The 15,804-nt window shown below is 45.7% G+C and overlaps 1 protein-coding gene across 5 annotated transcripts in view; it reads left to right on the forward strand.

The window, feature by feature from the left end:
• Nucleotides 1–318: 318 nt before the first annotated feature.
• EVA1C (eva-1 homolog C) overlaps nucleotides 319–15,804 on the forward strand; it is an 84,887-nt gene continuing 69,401 nt past the window's right edge. The window contains exon 1 of one of the 5 annotated variants that reach the window (XM_057545532.1): nucleotides 319–1,177. In XM_057545532.1, coding sequence (XP_057401515.1) covers nucleotides 967–1,177 — 211 coding nt within the window. In that variant the 5' untranslated portion in view covers nucleotides 319–966. The remainder of the gene's footprint in view (nucleotides 1,178–15,804) is intronic. The other 4 variants (XM_028166958.2, XM_057545533.1, XM_057545534.1 and 1 more) reach the window with 4 other exon arrangements.

The raw sequence follows: 15,804 nt of genomic DNA on the forward strand, positions 1-15,804 counted from the left end.
GTTCAGAAAGATGCTGTGGCCCACTTTAAAACAAAGCCCATTTATTGCGTTCGGCGGCTGTTTGTGCCGGTCCAGTGTCAGATCCTCTGAGCGCGGCGGACAACCAGTACCCAAAGGAAACGTAGTCGCAGCGAAAAGAAACCGGCTCTGGAGCCATCTGATCCGTTTTCAGCACAATGCACATCCCTCCTCCCCCCCTCCCCCACTCCCCCCAGCCCCGCGATGGTTCCCCTCCTGGCTGCGTAAGCTTTGGCGTCGGGCAATGCTCCGGGTCTCGGTCTTCTCTTCTGTGAAATGGGGCTAACTGTGCGTGCTTGGTGATTCTGCACGTGGAGCGCGCTGGGTCGCAGAGACGTCAGTGCTGCGGTCCCACACCTCCAGTACCCCACCTTCCCGCGGCCCCCACCCCGGCTCCCAGGCTCCAAGCGCGGCTCTGGCTCCTAAGTGCGTCACGGGCACCGGCCGCACTCCACAGACGGCCAGGGCGAGGCTGGCACGGGGCCAGCGCGGGCCAGGCCAGGGGCTCTGAGCCGTCTCCGGGGCGGGGACCCGGGCGTGGAAGGCGCTAAAGTTGCGCGACCCTCGGCGCGCTGTTGGGGGCGCCCTCCGCGGCGGGCAGCGCGCCAGGGACCGGCCTCCGCAGCTCGGGGCGCGAGAGGCTACACTTTCCCTTCGCCCCCCGCCCTCGCTTCCTCCCGCGCGGCCGCAGCGGAGATTTCCTCTCGGGGAAACCACGCGGACTCTTCCCGGGGCTCCTCGCCCCGCCCCAGTTCTCCGCCCCCTCCTCTTTGCTGGGGAGCCGGTGCTAGCCCGCGGCGGGGAGGAGGCTCTGGCAGCCTGGGCCAGGAGGTGGCAGGGGGCCGCGGAGCCGCTGGCTACCAACTCGCCCTGCCATGTGACGCCGCCCTCCGCCCAGCGACCCCCCGCGCCCCGGGCCCGCGCCCGCGCTCTGTGGCGCCGCGCACCATGCTTCTGCCGGGACACGCGCGCCCACCGCCAGCGCCCCAGCCAGCACAGCATCCCGGCCTCCGCAGGCAGGCAGAGCCTCCTGGGCAGCTCCTGCGCCTCTTCTACTGCACCGTCCTGGTTTGCTCCAAAGAGATCGCAGCGCTCACGGACTTCTCCGGTAAGAAGCGACCTCCCTCGCTGTGCGCCCCCGGCGCCGCGGGGCGCCCAGGTGAGCCCTCGGTTGGGGGCAGGCGCCCGAGGGGGCAAGGCCGGGTTGGTTTAAAGTTGGAGCGCGCTCAGAGCCAGTTTTCTTGCCTGATAATAGGAGCCCTTAGCATATTCAGTAGCTGCGCATGTGGGGTGGTGGCAGGGGAGCCCCCCGAGAAGGAAGGATGGGTAGGGTATTTGGAGTTTTTCCCTCAATGAGTTGACTTCCTCGTCAATTTCCCAGGGTCAGGGACCCGACTCCGATGGATGCGGGTCGGCTTAAAATACCTTAAACTGAGCCCTGTGCCGCTCTCAGCCCTGTTGGAACACGTGTTGTGGTCCACTTTGCACTTGGTTTGCTCTCCGCATAGTCCGGGTGTGCCCCAGCCAGCCTCTCAGGTGCCCACGTAAGGAATCCAGCCCAGAGGACACTTGACCTGAAGTCTGCGCCGACAGGCACGAGGGAAGCCCAAGGGGATGGGAGGTCTGGTGGAGATGCAGTAAGAAGATGAGTAGAAGCTTACAGAACAGAGAGGAGACTGAGGGGTAGGACTTGACCACCAAAAGGCACCAGCGTCTCCCATCTCCATCCCCCATTGCCCGTCCCCCATCGCCTTAACAAAAAAATAACGACTTCCCCCTCCCAGTAAAGGATGAGGCTTTTCTTTGGGGGGATTGCGACCAAGGCTTCCTCAGCTGATCTCAGATAGTTCTGGCGCTGTAGGTGTGGCGCAGCAAAGTGAGAGAAGTTTCTGGGTTGACGAGGGCTATAGGAGCTGCATTCTTACGTTACGCTTGCTTAGAGTAACAACGTCCTTGCAATTGTATCGGACCTGGGTCTCCGTCTGGCGAGGTTGGAGGCCTTTCACCCTTTCCTCGCCCCTGCCCTGCCCAGGAAGCAGCTCTGAATCCTACTCTTCCTCTTCTCCAACATCTTCTGCCAAGTCCAGGCTTCCCGCATCCCTGCCTGAGGGTCTTTTGCGGTATAATCATGGTAAACAGGAGTCGTTCCTCAACCCTATTTGTGCAGTAGACTAGTACATGGCAGGGGACACTGGCAAACCAGAAGCTGAGTTGGGTTTCTAGTTTACTTACAGAGAATGTCATTGTTAGCTGAGAGCCCTTGGGTCAGAGTTTCTTTGCTTTGAATATTTAATATCAAGGCAGTGTTTCCACCTAGCAAAGGAAGCCAAGATATGTCTATTTGGCAAGGAAACTGTGGTCCTTAAAATCCAGCACCACAGGGTCAGAGCGCTATGGTAAATGTGCTGGGAAAATGCTGAATATCAAGTGCTATTGACTTTTTTTTTTTGGTAATAGAACTTTCTTGGCTGCTAGAAAAGTTCTCTCTTTGCTGGTTTAAGCTATGGAAAGCAGTTCTGAATTCAGCCACCATCAAGCTCTGAATACTGTTAAGGAAAGAACTGAAAGCCAACAAGCCCTTCTTTTGTGACATCATTGTAACTGAACAAATATTGCTGTAGGTAAATCGCGGTGTAACCATTAGATTGTTTTCATAGATTAAAGACACTTAGAGTTTGTTTCTTTAGTGAAGCAGTTACAATCCTTGATGCAGTCTGTAGGTTACCACCCAAGTTTGGAATTGTCTGTACGGAGCAACTGTTCCAGAGGGTGAACTTGAGCTATCAAGCAGGGATGCTCTGCCCTGGGAAATGGATGTTTTCATACATGTTTTTCTAAATGACTAAACAATAAAAGGAATTTTCTCCTGCTTTTGATGGGAACCTAAATTCCAGGGTTTAAGACTCCCTGAGCCAGCGTTGGGTCGGCGGTGATATTTCCAGGTGCATCCACAAGGAGTTCCCATGTTTCCTCTGGTCAGCCTTGCTCTTCAGTGATGTGAAGACCAGGGAGAAAGTGCCCGGGAGCCTTTTGGGAAGAAGAAAAGAAAAATAGGCTTCTCTGAAACCACAGACACACTCAGGTTTAGATCTAAATTCTATCTTATGTGACATCAGGGAAATATTAGAAAAGGCCCAGGGAGAAGGATGAAGTCTTCAAAGTTGATTCATTTGATTTGAAACTTAATGAACCTTTAGGGACCCCCTAACCATGTGACATACGGCATCGAGGAAAACTCCTAAGCTCCAAAGATGACAGTCTGAGGCTTCAGTTGGATGTTTTCGTTGAAGCAGTGGATCCTGATCACGTGACTCCAACACACACCCCCGCCCCTGCCACCCCCCACTGTGGCCTCAAAGCCTGATGTCTGCTTTCCTGGGGACAGGAGGTCCTATTCCTGCATTTGGAGGGGTGTGTACAAACCAGTGCCTGAAAAAAGACAGTGGACCCTCTCTGTCGGAGCCTGACAGCAATAGCTGAGAGCTGGAGAGCAGCATTTGACAATGTAGTTACTTGCTTGTTCTTCTAAACAAGGAAACATCAAAAAGCCAGACCGAGGGAGGGTGGAGGGAACTTGGGACCCCTTCAACCTTCGAAAAGAAGGGGATGGAAGAAGGATGGTGAATCCAGGTGAAAGAAAGTGCCAAAATGAAAGGGGTCCCAGCTATTGTCTGTATAGTATAGGGCCTCCCGGGAGATTAACAGTGCAGAGTTTTGGAAAGTTACGTAAGCCTTGCTCTTCTTTGCAACTCTTCCTTGAGCTTTTTCCTGAGGCTGTCAGCTGGTGTAGTTTTCCTGGGTCATTGATTTTTTTTGCCCCAGGGATTCCAGCATCGGATCTCACTCTTAATAAGCCAGAGGCTGCATCGGGGCCTCCTCCTCCCCCTCCATGCTCGTGACTTGTGCTAATCACCTCGAAGCCTGCTAGGAAACAGGCTCCCTAAACACCCCCTTCCCTCTCCTCCCTGAAGACATTGAGATGCTGCCAGCGGCCACTGGAAGGCTATCATCACTGCATTAAAAACACATCCCAGGAAGGCAAGAACAGTTCATGCAAAATTACTGCCTCTGATCCTTAATCCCAAACTCAAATGCGCTTGGCTTTCATCCACTTTCCTCTGGGATGGTCTTCTGTTCTTTTGACTGCATTCCCAAATTGAGGATTTAGCCTGAGAGGTCCAAACTGATCACTGCTTTTTTTTTTTTTTTTAATAGAAATATAATGTCAACATCATCTTTGTTCAAAGAACAAGGCAGGATGAGGGCAGAGGGGAGGGAGGGGTGCCGTTTTGGTTCCAGCCATAACACGCTAAGGATCCTCTACATTTGGTCCTGCTTTAAAGCGTGATGTTTCAGTGCATCCCTGAACTTAGCTTGCCATGTCCCTCAGGTCTCGTTCATTTTTTTGGCGGTTTTACTCTTTGCCGAGAGCAGACACAGTCTTCTCCTTCTGCTCTTCCCTTTCTCCCTCTTCTGTTTTGTTTTGTGTTTTCTCTTTTTTTTTCTTTCTTTTCTTTCTTCTCAAAGAGGTTCAAAGTGATGGATGGGCTGATGGGCAGAGAGGGAAGGAAAGGATGGAAAATTCATCAAGTTCCCACTTGGATTCCTAGAAAAACTCTTGACTTTTGACAAAGTCGTCACGACCACATGTTTACACGTTTGGTTTTACCCTAGGGCATGTAGTGGTAAATGTGGGAAGCAGAAAGGAAAGGAGGTGAGAAACAAGGGGAGTGGAGCAGTTTTTAAAGCCTTCCTTGTACCCAAATGTCCTCAGACCTCAAAGAAAGGGCACTGCACGAGAGAAGTGGGTCTCTGGCCTGACGTCCTACCTCCCGCCCCAGGCATCAGTAGCCCAAGCAAACAAGATGTGGGGCTTGTTATCAGATCATTTGCAGCCCAGCAAATAAGCCCCATCCTAGCTCCTTATTTCATTGGTCAAGAATTTCAGAATGTAGAAAAATGGTCATTCAGTTGATCTTGGGGGCTCGGGGGTGGGAACTTGGTCCTGATGGAGTTGCCCAATTAGCAGAGGTTGAACCTTCCTGTTCTGTTCAGAGAGACAGTGGGTCTCAACCCTGGCTGCACACTAGAACTGCTTGAGTCCAAACAAATGTATGGATGCTCTAGCAGCAACTCAAGGCTTCTGATTTAATTGATCTGGGATATCCAGGCATTGGTCTCTTTTTCAAAGCCCCCAGGCAATTCTAGTGCACAGCCAGAGTTGAGAACCACTGCTCTGGTGTCAGAGGGCAGGGCTGCCTCCTGTCTTTGTGTCAGTTCATCCAGGGGGACACGAGCATGACGGGGTCTCCCTTCACCCCCATCCCCCCACCCCAGGGCTCACCACCAGGGAGACCAGGATGTATTTTCCCAGCTCTCAGTTTGCCGCTGCATCCCAGCACACACGTATGCACACACTTATACATACATGCACGTGTGCCTATGTGCACACACACAGCTCTGCTTTTTATTACGCCTTGGTCACATCATCCTTTTATTCAGGATTGTCTTCATTTTCAAAACTTTTATGGAGGGAAAAGCCAGCTCGTAATGAAAGAAAAAACAAAGCAAATATCTGAAGGAGTTGTCCAGCTGTCACAGAAGAAGAGGGATGAAGAGTAAGTGTCTCAAAGGGCTAGTCTGTTTCCATGGAAAGTAACAACGTTTGAAAAGTGTTCTCCCAGCTCTTTCTGTAGCCGAGAAGAGGAGTCTGGGTAAGGGAGTGGTCCTGCTATTGATGGCTTTGGTCTCCCAGGCGCTTTATTGGAAAGGGCAGCCTAGTTGCCGTTTCAAGGAAGGAACAGAAAAGAAGGGAGTAAAAATTAATTGAGCACAGGGTTATCTGATTTCATCCTCATAGCAACACTGTGAGGTAAGTAGTAGTCTCACTTTACCCAGCCTCAGAGAGGTTAAGTGACTTGCCCAAGACCCCCCAGCTAGGAAGCAGAGCAGAGGCAGACCCTAACTCCAGCCCAGGAGTAGGGCCATGCTGGGGGGCTTGGCCCGTGTGGGTGCTGAGTGGGGGACAAAGCCAGAGAAAAAGTGCCACAATTTGCTTAACCTTTCTATGTAGTCCTTGGATTGACCGTGGTGGTTTCAGTTGCCCTCTGAGTAGACTGACCTTTTCCCATTCCTTCCTTCCGCATCTTCTCATCACAATTCATCCATAGTAGGTACAGGCACAAGGTGATTAGCGGATACAGGAGAAAAATGTTAGAACTTCTGTTCTTTTCTATTTGTTTCTTTTCTATCTTTAAAAAAGAAGTTATGTTTTGCTTATAATTAACATAAAGTTGAGGGAGTTCCCTGGCTGTCCAGTGGTTAGGACTTGGTGCTTTCACTGCCGTGGCCCATGTTCAATCCCTGGTCAGGGAACTAAGATCCCATAAGCCATGCCATGTGGCCAAAAACAACAAAAAACAAAAACAAACAAACAAAACATACAAGTTGACAGTAGAACAATACATAATCTCTTTTAAAAAATTTATTTTATTGAGGTATAGCTGATTTATAACATAATTTCTAAATGTAATATATTGGAGAAGTGTTCTCAAAATATTTTTACTGATGAGGTTCATGATTTTAAAAATTTGGAGACCACTGGTCTTCTCAGCCATCCTGTCAGCACCTTTAAAATTCTTGAAAAGGCACCACTTTGGAAATAACATACTTTGAAAGAACAACTGCTCCCATGTGACCCAGCCCTACCCCTACCATGCCCACTACCCCAATTAACAACTGCTAGTAAAATTAGAGGCAGAATGTGAATCCCATAACTGTCTTGTTTCAAAAATCCATACTCTTGTCATTCAAGCTAAGTAATGGACGTAGAAGCTAGGGGCGAGGCATTCTGAACTTTTATGATACTTGGCCACTATTTTATTTTATTTTTTAAATTTATTTATTTATTTATTTATGGCTGTGTTGGGTCTTCGTTGCTGTGCACGAGCTTTCTTTAGTTGCGATGAGCGGGGGCTACTCTTCGTTGCGGTGCGCGGGCTTCTCATTGTCGTGGCTTCTCTTGTTGCAGAGCAGGGGCTCTAGGCATGCAGGGTTCAGTATTTGTGGCACTTGGGCTCAGTAGTTGTGGCTGTCAGGCTCTAGAGTGCAGGCTTAGTAGTTGTGGCGCACGGGCTTAGTTGCTCCACGGCATGTGGGATCTTCCCAGGCCAGGGCTCGAACCCATGTCCCTTGCATTGGGAGGTGGATTCTTAACTACTGTGCCACCAGGGAAGCCCTCAGCCACTATTTCAATGAGGCTGATGTGTTTGTATCTTTCTGGAAGGAAATAGCTTCCCTGAATAACATCAGTCCTAGAGTCACCTAGATTTTAGCGATAGAAGGAGACTCTCAGATGGGAGGGTGGCTGACCAAGTGATTCTAATCTGTTTTCTCTGAGCTTCTGTCTTTCCTGTGGGGTCTCTAATTCTGCCACCCCTTAGCTGGCCCCTATGTGTGCACCATCTCAGTTTAAACTCTGACCCATCGTAAGGGGTATATTCTTTACTTGGTTCCCTTAGCACAAGTAAGAGAAGTTAGTTAAAAATACTGTAGTGTAGGGCTTCCCTGGTGGCGCAGTGGTTAAGAATTTGCCTGCCAATGCAAGGGACACGGGTTCGAGCCCTGGCCCGGGAAGATCCCACATGCGTGGAGCAACTAAGCCCGTGAGCCGCAACTACTGAGCCTGAGCTCTAGAGCCTGCAAGCCACAACTGCTGAAACCACGTGCCACAACTACTGAAGCCTGCCCTCCTAGAGCCCGTGCTCCACAACAAGAGAAGCCACGACAATGAGAAGCCCGCACACCGCAACAAAGAGTAGCCCCCACTCACCGCAACTACAGAAAGCCCGCGCACAGCAACAAAGACCCAACACAGCCAAAAATAAATACATAAATAAATAAATTTATTAAAAAAAATACTGTAGTGTATCAAGAACATAAAGCACTGTGTGCCACACAGTGCTTTAAGAACTTCATGTTTATTAACTCATTTAATCCTCACAACCCTACGAAGGGAATACTGCTATGATAAGTTGAAGAAGTAGCATCAAGAGAGGCTAAGTAACTTTTGGGGATTTGAATGCAGGCAGCTTCTCTAATACTAAAACAAATAAATTACAAGTTGTTTAAAACAGTGCCACTTCTGTAATGTATATCTCTTAATATACCAGATCCAAATCTTTCCCAGGACTTACAGGTATTGTCCATTCCATGTCGTGTCTAGAGATAGCACCGTCCAGCCCCAACTAACTGATTACAGGATAGGATCTATAATCTATTTCTGGAAATATGGTGGAACTGGTGTTCTGGAATTATTTCCCCAACAAAACACTTAGGGCTGCTGAATAAAACATAACAAACATCCTTTAAATGCATGAGTGAGTGACTAAATGCAAGGAGTAACCAGGGAACAAAAATGAAGAGGGATCAGAGAACTGAAGAAGTTAGCTGGCACCAACCCTATGGCTACACTGGGGCCTTTGATGAGCTTTACAACCAGTATTTAATAGGTACATGAGGGCAAGAGGCAAGACATTAGACCAATGTCAAGTGAGAAATTGGAATAAAGATCTCCTTATAAGACCAGGACATGGAAGGGCTAAACACTCATAAAAAGATGCATGAAAAACAAATCAGCCTTCTTGTAAAGAAAGATGACAAGGAAACATCTCAGCTTAGGTTCAGGATTGGAGGAAAAAATAATCTCTGTTGAGACTATGTAACCACAGGTCTGCCTTTTCAAGAGTCTGGGTTTTGAATTCACATTGCCTTTACCAGGAAACCCAAGCTGAGAAACTAAAAAAGTTACCCCAGGTTAGTAGTGCCCCAGGGTGCCTGGGAAAAACACACAAATACTCCCTGCATAGAAACAGCAACACAGGCCCCACAGATTCTGATAGATAAAATTCTGATTATGAACACAGTATCCAAAATTACACTATATGAATAATAGTCAGCAGCAAAAACAACAGAGTTTTTAATAAATAAAATAGGGAATATAAAACATGAAAAAAATTAAAGAGAGAATCTAAAACATGAAGAAAGAATGAAAGGCTATCAAGAAAGATCAGGCATATTTTTTTAAGGAATCAAATATATGTACTAACATGAAAAATATATTCATTGAAGTTCAAAGCTTGGTGGGTAGATTAGATGCAGCTGAAGAGAGAAATAGTGAACTGGAAAACAAAGCTGGGAAGATTATCCAGAATGCCGCAAAAGAGATAAAGACATGGAAAAAAGTTTATAAGACATGGAAAATGGAATGAAGGTTCAACATACAGCTGATCAGTATTCCAGAAAGGGAGAATAGGGAAAATGAGGGAAAGGCAACACTCAAAGTGATAATACCTTAGAGTCAATTTTCAAGAGTTGATGAATGATTCAGATTCAAGCATCCCAAGCAAGATAAATAAAAATAAATTTATGCCTAGCATATTAAAACTACAAAATACTAAAACAAAGGGACAGTTTTAAAACGATCAGAGAGAAAATAATTTTCATCTATAAAGGCTTTCCCATAACACTGAGAGCCAGAAGCCAGTCAAATATTTTCCAGGTTCTGGGGGAAAAGAACTGTCAGTGCAGAGCTATATACCCAGCTAAACTATCTTCAAGAGTGAGTATGAAATAAGGGCATGTTTACCACTAATAAATCCTTACTGAAAGAACTACTAAAGAATATACTTCCTGAAGAAGGACACTGAGTCTAGAAGGAAGGCTTGAGATATAAAGAAAAGAAATGATGAGCAAAGAAATGGTATAACTTCTAATGCACTTTACCTATATTTTTTGCTGTCTGCCTGCTTAGAGAGTGTCATTTCCTTGCCTTGAGAGAGATGTTCTCTAGGATATCTTGTCCTTTTGGCAGCTAAAATCAAGAGATAGCTTTTTGATCCAGTTGAACTCTTCCACTGACTTATGACTTTCATCCTGAGGGTACCCAAGACTCCTTCCCAGGTGGGCATCAGTTCCCTTGTGAGTACACAGGGGAAGGTCTGTATGAAAGAACAAGAAATGTTCTCAAGTCTTGCAGGTATCAGATGCTGTGCTAGGTATCATATAGGCCTACTCTAAAGAGTCAGTTCTGTCCTGAGAAAGCTTCTTTCTCAGTGGTTTCATAGTCACACAGATAACAAAGCAGTTTGAGGGATGAAGAATAGATTTGGCAGGTCACATTCTCCAAATGGTATCCAAAGCACAGAGCTTGGAATTGAGGGTTTAGTAGTGTATCCATAGACCTACCAGATGACACTGCCCATGTATAGGTTTTACATTTCCACACCTGCATTTCAGGACACCTGTATCACTTGCTCACTCAGTCTCCTGAAGATGAATTTCTTCTGCATTAACAAATTAGGGAATGAAGCGATGCTTGGGGTTAGTTTCGACCTGAGAGTCAAGTTTTCTGTACACAGAGAAGCAGGCAACATTAAAATTCAAAACTCAGGCCACTGACTCTGAAATGTATGTTTGCAAACTGTCTGATTTCATGTCTGCCTCAGATGTCCCATGAATACAAATCACCTCATTTGGGGTTGGAGGAGCAGGGAGGAAGAAACCTAAGAATGATCTCCAAAACAAATCTTTAATTTGGATGAGGATAATAGAATGTAATCCCATTTCAAGTCTGTCAGCATTCCTTTGATGATTACAAATGAGTCCCTTTTTCCCCTGCAATGTGGGGGAATAATCTGGATAAAATAACCCTTTTTGTCTGTGAGAGCCTGAGCGATGCGTACTCATGACAGCTTTCAGAGTAGTGTTTCAGAGTCTGAGAAGGGCGCTCTGCTACCAAGTCCTTCCCTTTTTTCTCTTGACTTAGAAGATTTTTCCCTCTTTTCATGTTTGGCAGCTTCCAAAGGTCTCAGGCTTAGAAATCATAAATCAATCGTAGTACTGTACTCTGGAACGAGAGGGACCTGGGTCACGGAGCCCTTTCTCCTCTCTGTTTGTTCAGCGGGAGACAGGTGGAGATGAGAACGCACGATCTTATCTAGAAGGCCAATTTGTACAGCTTTTGAGGGATACACTTTAAGGAGTGCATGCAATTATAGTCTCCCTTCTATTATAAAAATGTACACTGAGTCAAGTTCAGGCTCACACACCTCTTTTCTGTCCATTTGATGGTGAAATTAAGGGACAGTTGTTTTTTTTTTTTTTAAAGTTTATTTTAAACTTTATTTATTTATTTATTTTTTTATTTTTGGCTGTGTTGGGTCTTTGGTTCGTGCGAGGGCTTTCTCTGGTTACGGCAAGCGGGGGCCACTCTTCATCGCGGTGCAGGGACCGCTCTTCATCGCGGTGCGCAGGCCTCTCACCATCGCAGCCCCTCCCGCTGCGGGGCACAGGCTCCAGACGCGCAGGCTCAGTAGTTGTGGCTCACGGGCCCAGCTGCTCCGTGGCATGTGGGATCTTCCCAGACCAGGGCTCGAACCCGTGTCCCCTGCATTAGCAGGCAGATTCTCAACCACTGCGCCACCAGGGAAGCCCGGGACAGTTGTTTTTAAACACCTTCTTCTAATTTGTGAGGCCTAAACACACCTCCCAAAGCTAACAATGCCAAATGCTTTGTGGACAAGTCAGACCGGATATAAAGACTCAGGTGCCATCTGCAGCCTCAGGATGAAAAGGGGCCTCAAAGGCCCCGGTGCTGCAGGACCTGCTGTGTGGCATCTCTCCTGCAGGCTGTGGAGAATTCTACAGAACGGAGCCTGTGGTCTTCTCTGTTTTGCCTCTTTAAACCTCCGTTTAAGTGTGAAGGTCCCTTTCTTCTGATTTACTTTTTTTTTTTTTTTTTTAAGCAAAGGGCTCCAAGATTTTTGTCCCCAGGATTATGTGTAAACAGTGTTATGGATCCCTAAAGCCATAAACCAGTGCTTTGAGGAAAAAGGTCTCCTCTTGTCTCAGACTTCTGCATTTCTTTCTGGCTGTTCAAGGCCGGTTATTTGGGTTGTCAGTCTTCACCAAAAATGCCATGTGGTCCTTATAGTAGATGGCTATCTTCACTCAAGGAAAATTTAGCTTGTCCTAATGTTTAATCTAAACCAGTGATTCTCAATGCTTAGTGAAATAAGACAGAGAAAGATAAATGCTATATGATATTTACTTATACATGGAATCTAAAAAATAATACAAATGAATGTATATACACAACAGAAACAGACTCACAGACTTAGAAAACAAACTAATGGTTACCAAAGAGCAGAGGGAAGCAGGGGGAGGGACAAGTTAGGGGCATGGGATTAATAGATGCAAACTACTATATATAAAATAGATAAACAACAAGCAGTTACTGTGTAGCACTGGGAATTATACCCATTATCTTGTAATAAGTTGTAATGGATTATAGTCGGCAAAAATACTGAATCACTGTGCTGCACACCTGAAGCTAACACAATATTGTACATCAGCTATATCTCAATAAAAAAATAAAGAAATAAACCAATGATTCTCAACCCAGGGAGACTTTGTCCCCCCAGGAATATTTGGCAATGTCTGGAGGCAATTTGATTCTTCACAACTAGGGGTGCTATTGGCATCTAGTGAGTAGAAACCAGGTATGCTGCTAAACATCCTAACATCAGGCTTTGGTGATTCCAGCAAATTCACTCTTCCCCACAGCCCGCGGAAGTGCAGATATGGTCAGGTAAAGTCCATACCTCACAGCTTGCTGGAATAATAATAATGCTGATGATGTAAATTTAAAACTAGTACTTAACCCTGCAGTTTTAACCCAATCTGTGAGACTGAATCACAAACATTTGACATTCTTAACGTTAAGACTCTCAGTATATCAGACTGTGTATACTCCACCTAATAATTTACCTTGCTAAAGAAAGAGAATACATAAGTGGGTAATGAAGATGAATGGTGCAGACTCTCATGAAAGACCCTGAGGCAGTAGCAAGTCACATTCCAGAAGGTTCCAGAAGGTTCCATGGAAGACTGTAGTTTGAGTTTGGTTCACATGTCACTGTCTGACACAGGATAGTACACATACATGTGTAGTGGCACAGGATAGCCACTACGGCAGGGAATGATCAGGTCCTCGGTCCTCATGCTGAGGTTGAGGAATGCTGGGCCAGACAAGACAACATGCCATGGCTTTATGTTCTACAAGTTTGGAATCTCAAGAAGGTGGGAAAATTTTTTAAAAACCAAGGTTGAGTCTGGAAAACTTAGAGATGGCTCCACGATGCTTTTCTCAAGGCCAGCTTGCCTTCTGCAGCCACCCAAAAGTCTTCAGTTCCTCAAAGCCAAGGACATGGCAATCCAGGCACTGCTCTCATCCAGGAGATTTTTATTCAGGCTCCCCTCACCCCCAGCTTCCTCTATGGAACTTGCCTATGTCTTTGGCCCTTTTGTCCTCCTCATTTCAAGCTCAAATACTCGCCATCGTTAATGTCAATCTAAAATAGCCCTCTGGATGCAGAGGTGTTTAGACTTGAAGTCGCTTGCTCGCTCGCAGTGTGAGGATGTGTTTGCAACACCTCTCAATTATTTCACAACTTCACTGAAACAATCCTAGGCGCGGGGCAGGATGGGGGGGCAATTTGATTTGAATTTTTAAAAGGAAGAGAGCAAGTCTTGAAAACCATGCTCAGATCTGCTTTTCCTTGGCTCCTCTCACTGCCTCCCCCTACTTTCTTCCTCCTCTGTTCCTGCTTCCCTTCTTCCTGCACCCTGTCTAACCCCCCACCCCCAACCTTTGCACCCACAGACCGGCAGCACATATACCCGCTGACATTTCTGTGCAAAGTCGTGTCCCCATCTGTGCCGCCTGTTATATACTCTCTAAAGAGACCTGTTCAAAGATGGTTCTAAGAGTGTTAATTGCATGGATGAATCATCTAGTGCTATTTCAGTGCAACCCTCCCCACCCCTCTGTGCTGAATGTTATCACCTTATCAGGCCACATTTGAAGCTTCTGTGGTCATGGGACCGGGCATCATTGTAGGGCCCACACTGAGTAGAAGGAGAATCAAACAGATCCCTCTGAAATGATAGCTACAACCCCTGCCCAGAGGCCACCAGACCGGAGGACAGGCACCCACTGTCAGAGCTTGCCTTTCTCTGTCACCCTTCTTTCAAAGAGGTTGCAACACTAATTAAAATATTTCTTTCCTTCTGCCAAACACAGAGAAAATATAGTATTGTTTCCAAAAGAGCAAGCAGGGGCACCAGCAGGAATGGGTGTGCAATATTTGTAAAGTTTCGTGACTCAGTAACTCTGAATCTCCAAGCATTTTTAGAGCTTTGTCCAAAAAAAGGTCTATTGTGTGGCTCTTGGCACTGAAGAAAATAGCAGGCCTGTCAGAACTCTGTTTCAGATTTAATTTTAAAGTGGGTGATGTAAGAATGCCATCCAACGGGAGGGCTTTGCTGCTTTTTCTCATTTCCGCCCATTTTGGTGTGAGAGAACTTGAGTGTTCAGAATCCGTTTATATTAAGAAATTGAAGCATCTTCCCTTGACACCATGTTAATAAAAAGGCACCACATTCCTAAGCAAAGTACAGTATGTCTTTAAAATGAATATGACTTCCTGCAATAAAAGTAAAAACATATTTGACTATATATGTATATTTGATTTTTTGACTATCTCTCTATGTGTGTATATATATTTATGCACATATACAGAGCATCTTCTTGCCAGATCTCTTTTTTTCAATACACTTTTTAAAAATTATAACTTTTTTCTTTTTAAATTGAAGTATAGTTGATTTACGCTGTTTCAGGTGTACAGCAAAATGATTCAGTTATGTATATATATGTATATATGTGTGTATATATATATATATTCTTTTTCAGATTCTTTTCCATTATACATTATTACAAGATATTGACTATAGTTCCCTGTGCTATACAGTAGGTCCTTGTTGTTTATCTGTTTTATATATAGTAGTGTGTATCTGTTCATCCCAAATTCCCAATTTTTCCCTCCCCTTCCCTTTCCCCTTTGGTAACCATAAGTTTGTTTTCTGTGTCTGTGAGTCTCTGTTTTAACAATGCACTTTTGAAAATGTAGGCCTAGAGACGTTATTGATTTTCCCAAATGCTCCATGCATTTGGTATTTACTTCCGGATACAGATGTTATAAAAATAAGCAGAAAAAAACATTTTTTGAAGATGCTCTTTCCTAGTGGTTTTCTTCCCAGGATATTAAACAGTGAACAGTGATTTTTTTCATCACATAGACATGTTAATATAGAGTACACATTTATCCTCTATGTCTCTGTGTTAATAAAGATTATATACTGTGTTTTTAAACAAAGAACCAAGGGATTCTATTCAACCATTGGATTCAGCTGAACCATGAGTAGGTTGTAAGCTTCTAGGCTGGGAAAATTTCTCACAATGTTGCCAAGCATCAGTCCATGTTACGGGAGTGACTTTCCCTGCTTCCAACGCCACCGGTCCTCAGCAAAACAGCCTCTATTTCCTTCTTCCTGGTTTCTAGAAAACTCCCTTAAAGACCTGGACAGTCACTGAAATTAAGGTTTTTTGTTTTTTTTTTAATAATGGGAAATTTAACATGTAGACCCCATACGCAACATGGATTGCCCCAGGCTGGGTCCAAGATAAAATCAGATCATGGACAAGAAGATCAGTCCCGGGAAACCGAACACAGATAAACCCACCATGACTCTCCACAGCCCCAGGTTGTTACTGTGAGGAAGGTCTGGCCAAAGGGAATGTCTTAGTTACTTGCTCCTGTGTGTGTAGCTAAATGCGTGTGTGCGCGCGCACACACACACACACACAGGTGAGGGGCCTTTCATCCT

Source organism: Balaenoptera acutorostrata, chromosome 4, assembly GCF_949987535.1.
Source record: "Balaenoptera acutorostrata chromosome 4, mBalAcu1.1, whole genome shotgun sequence".
Taxonomy (NCBI): Eukaryota; Metazoa; Chordata; class Mammalia; order Artiodactyla; family Balaenopteridae; genus Balaenoptera; species Balaenoptera acutorostrata.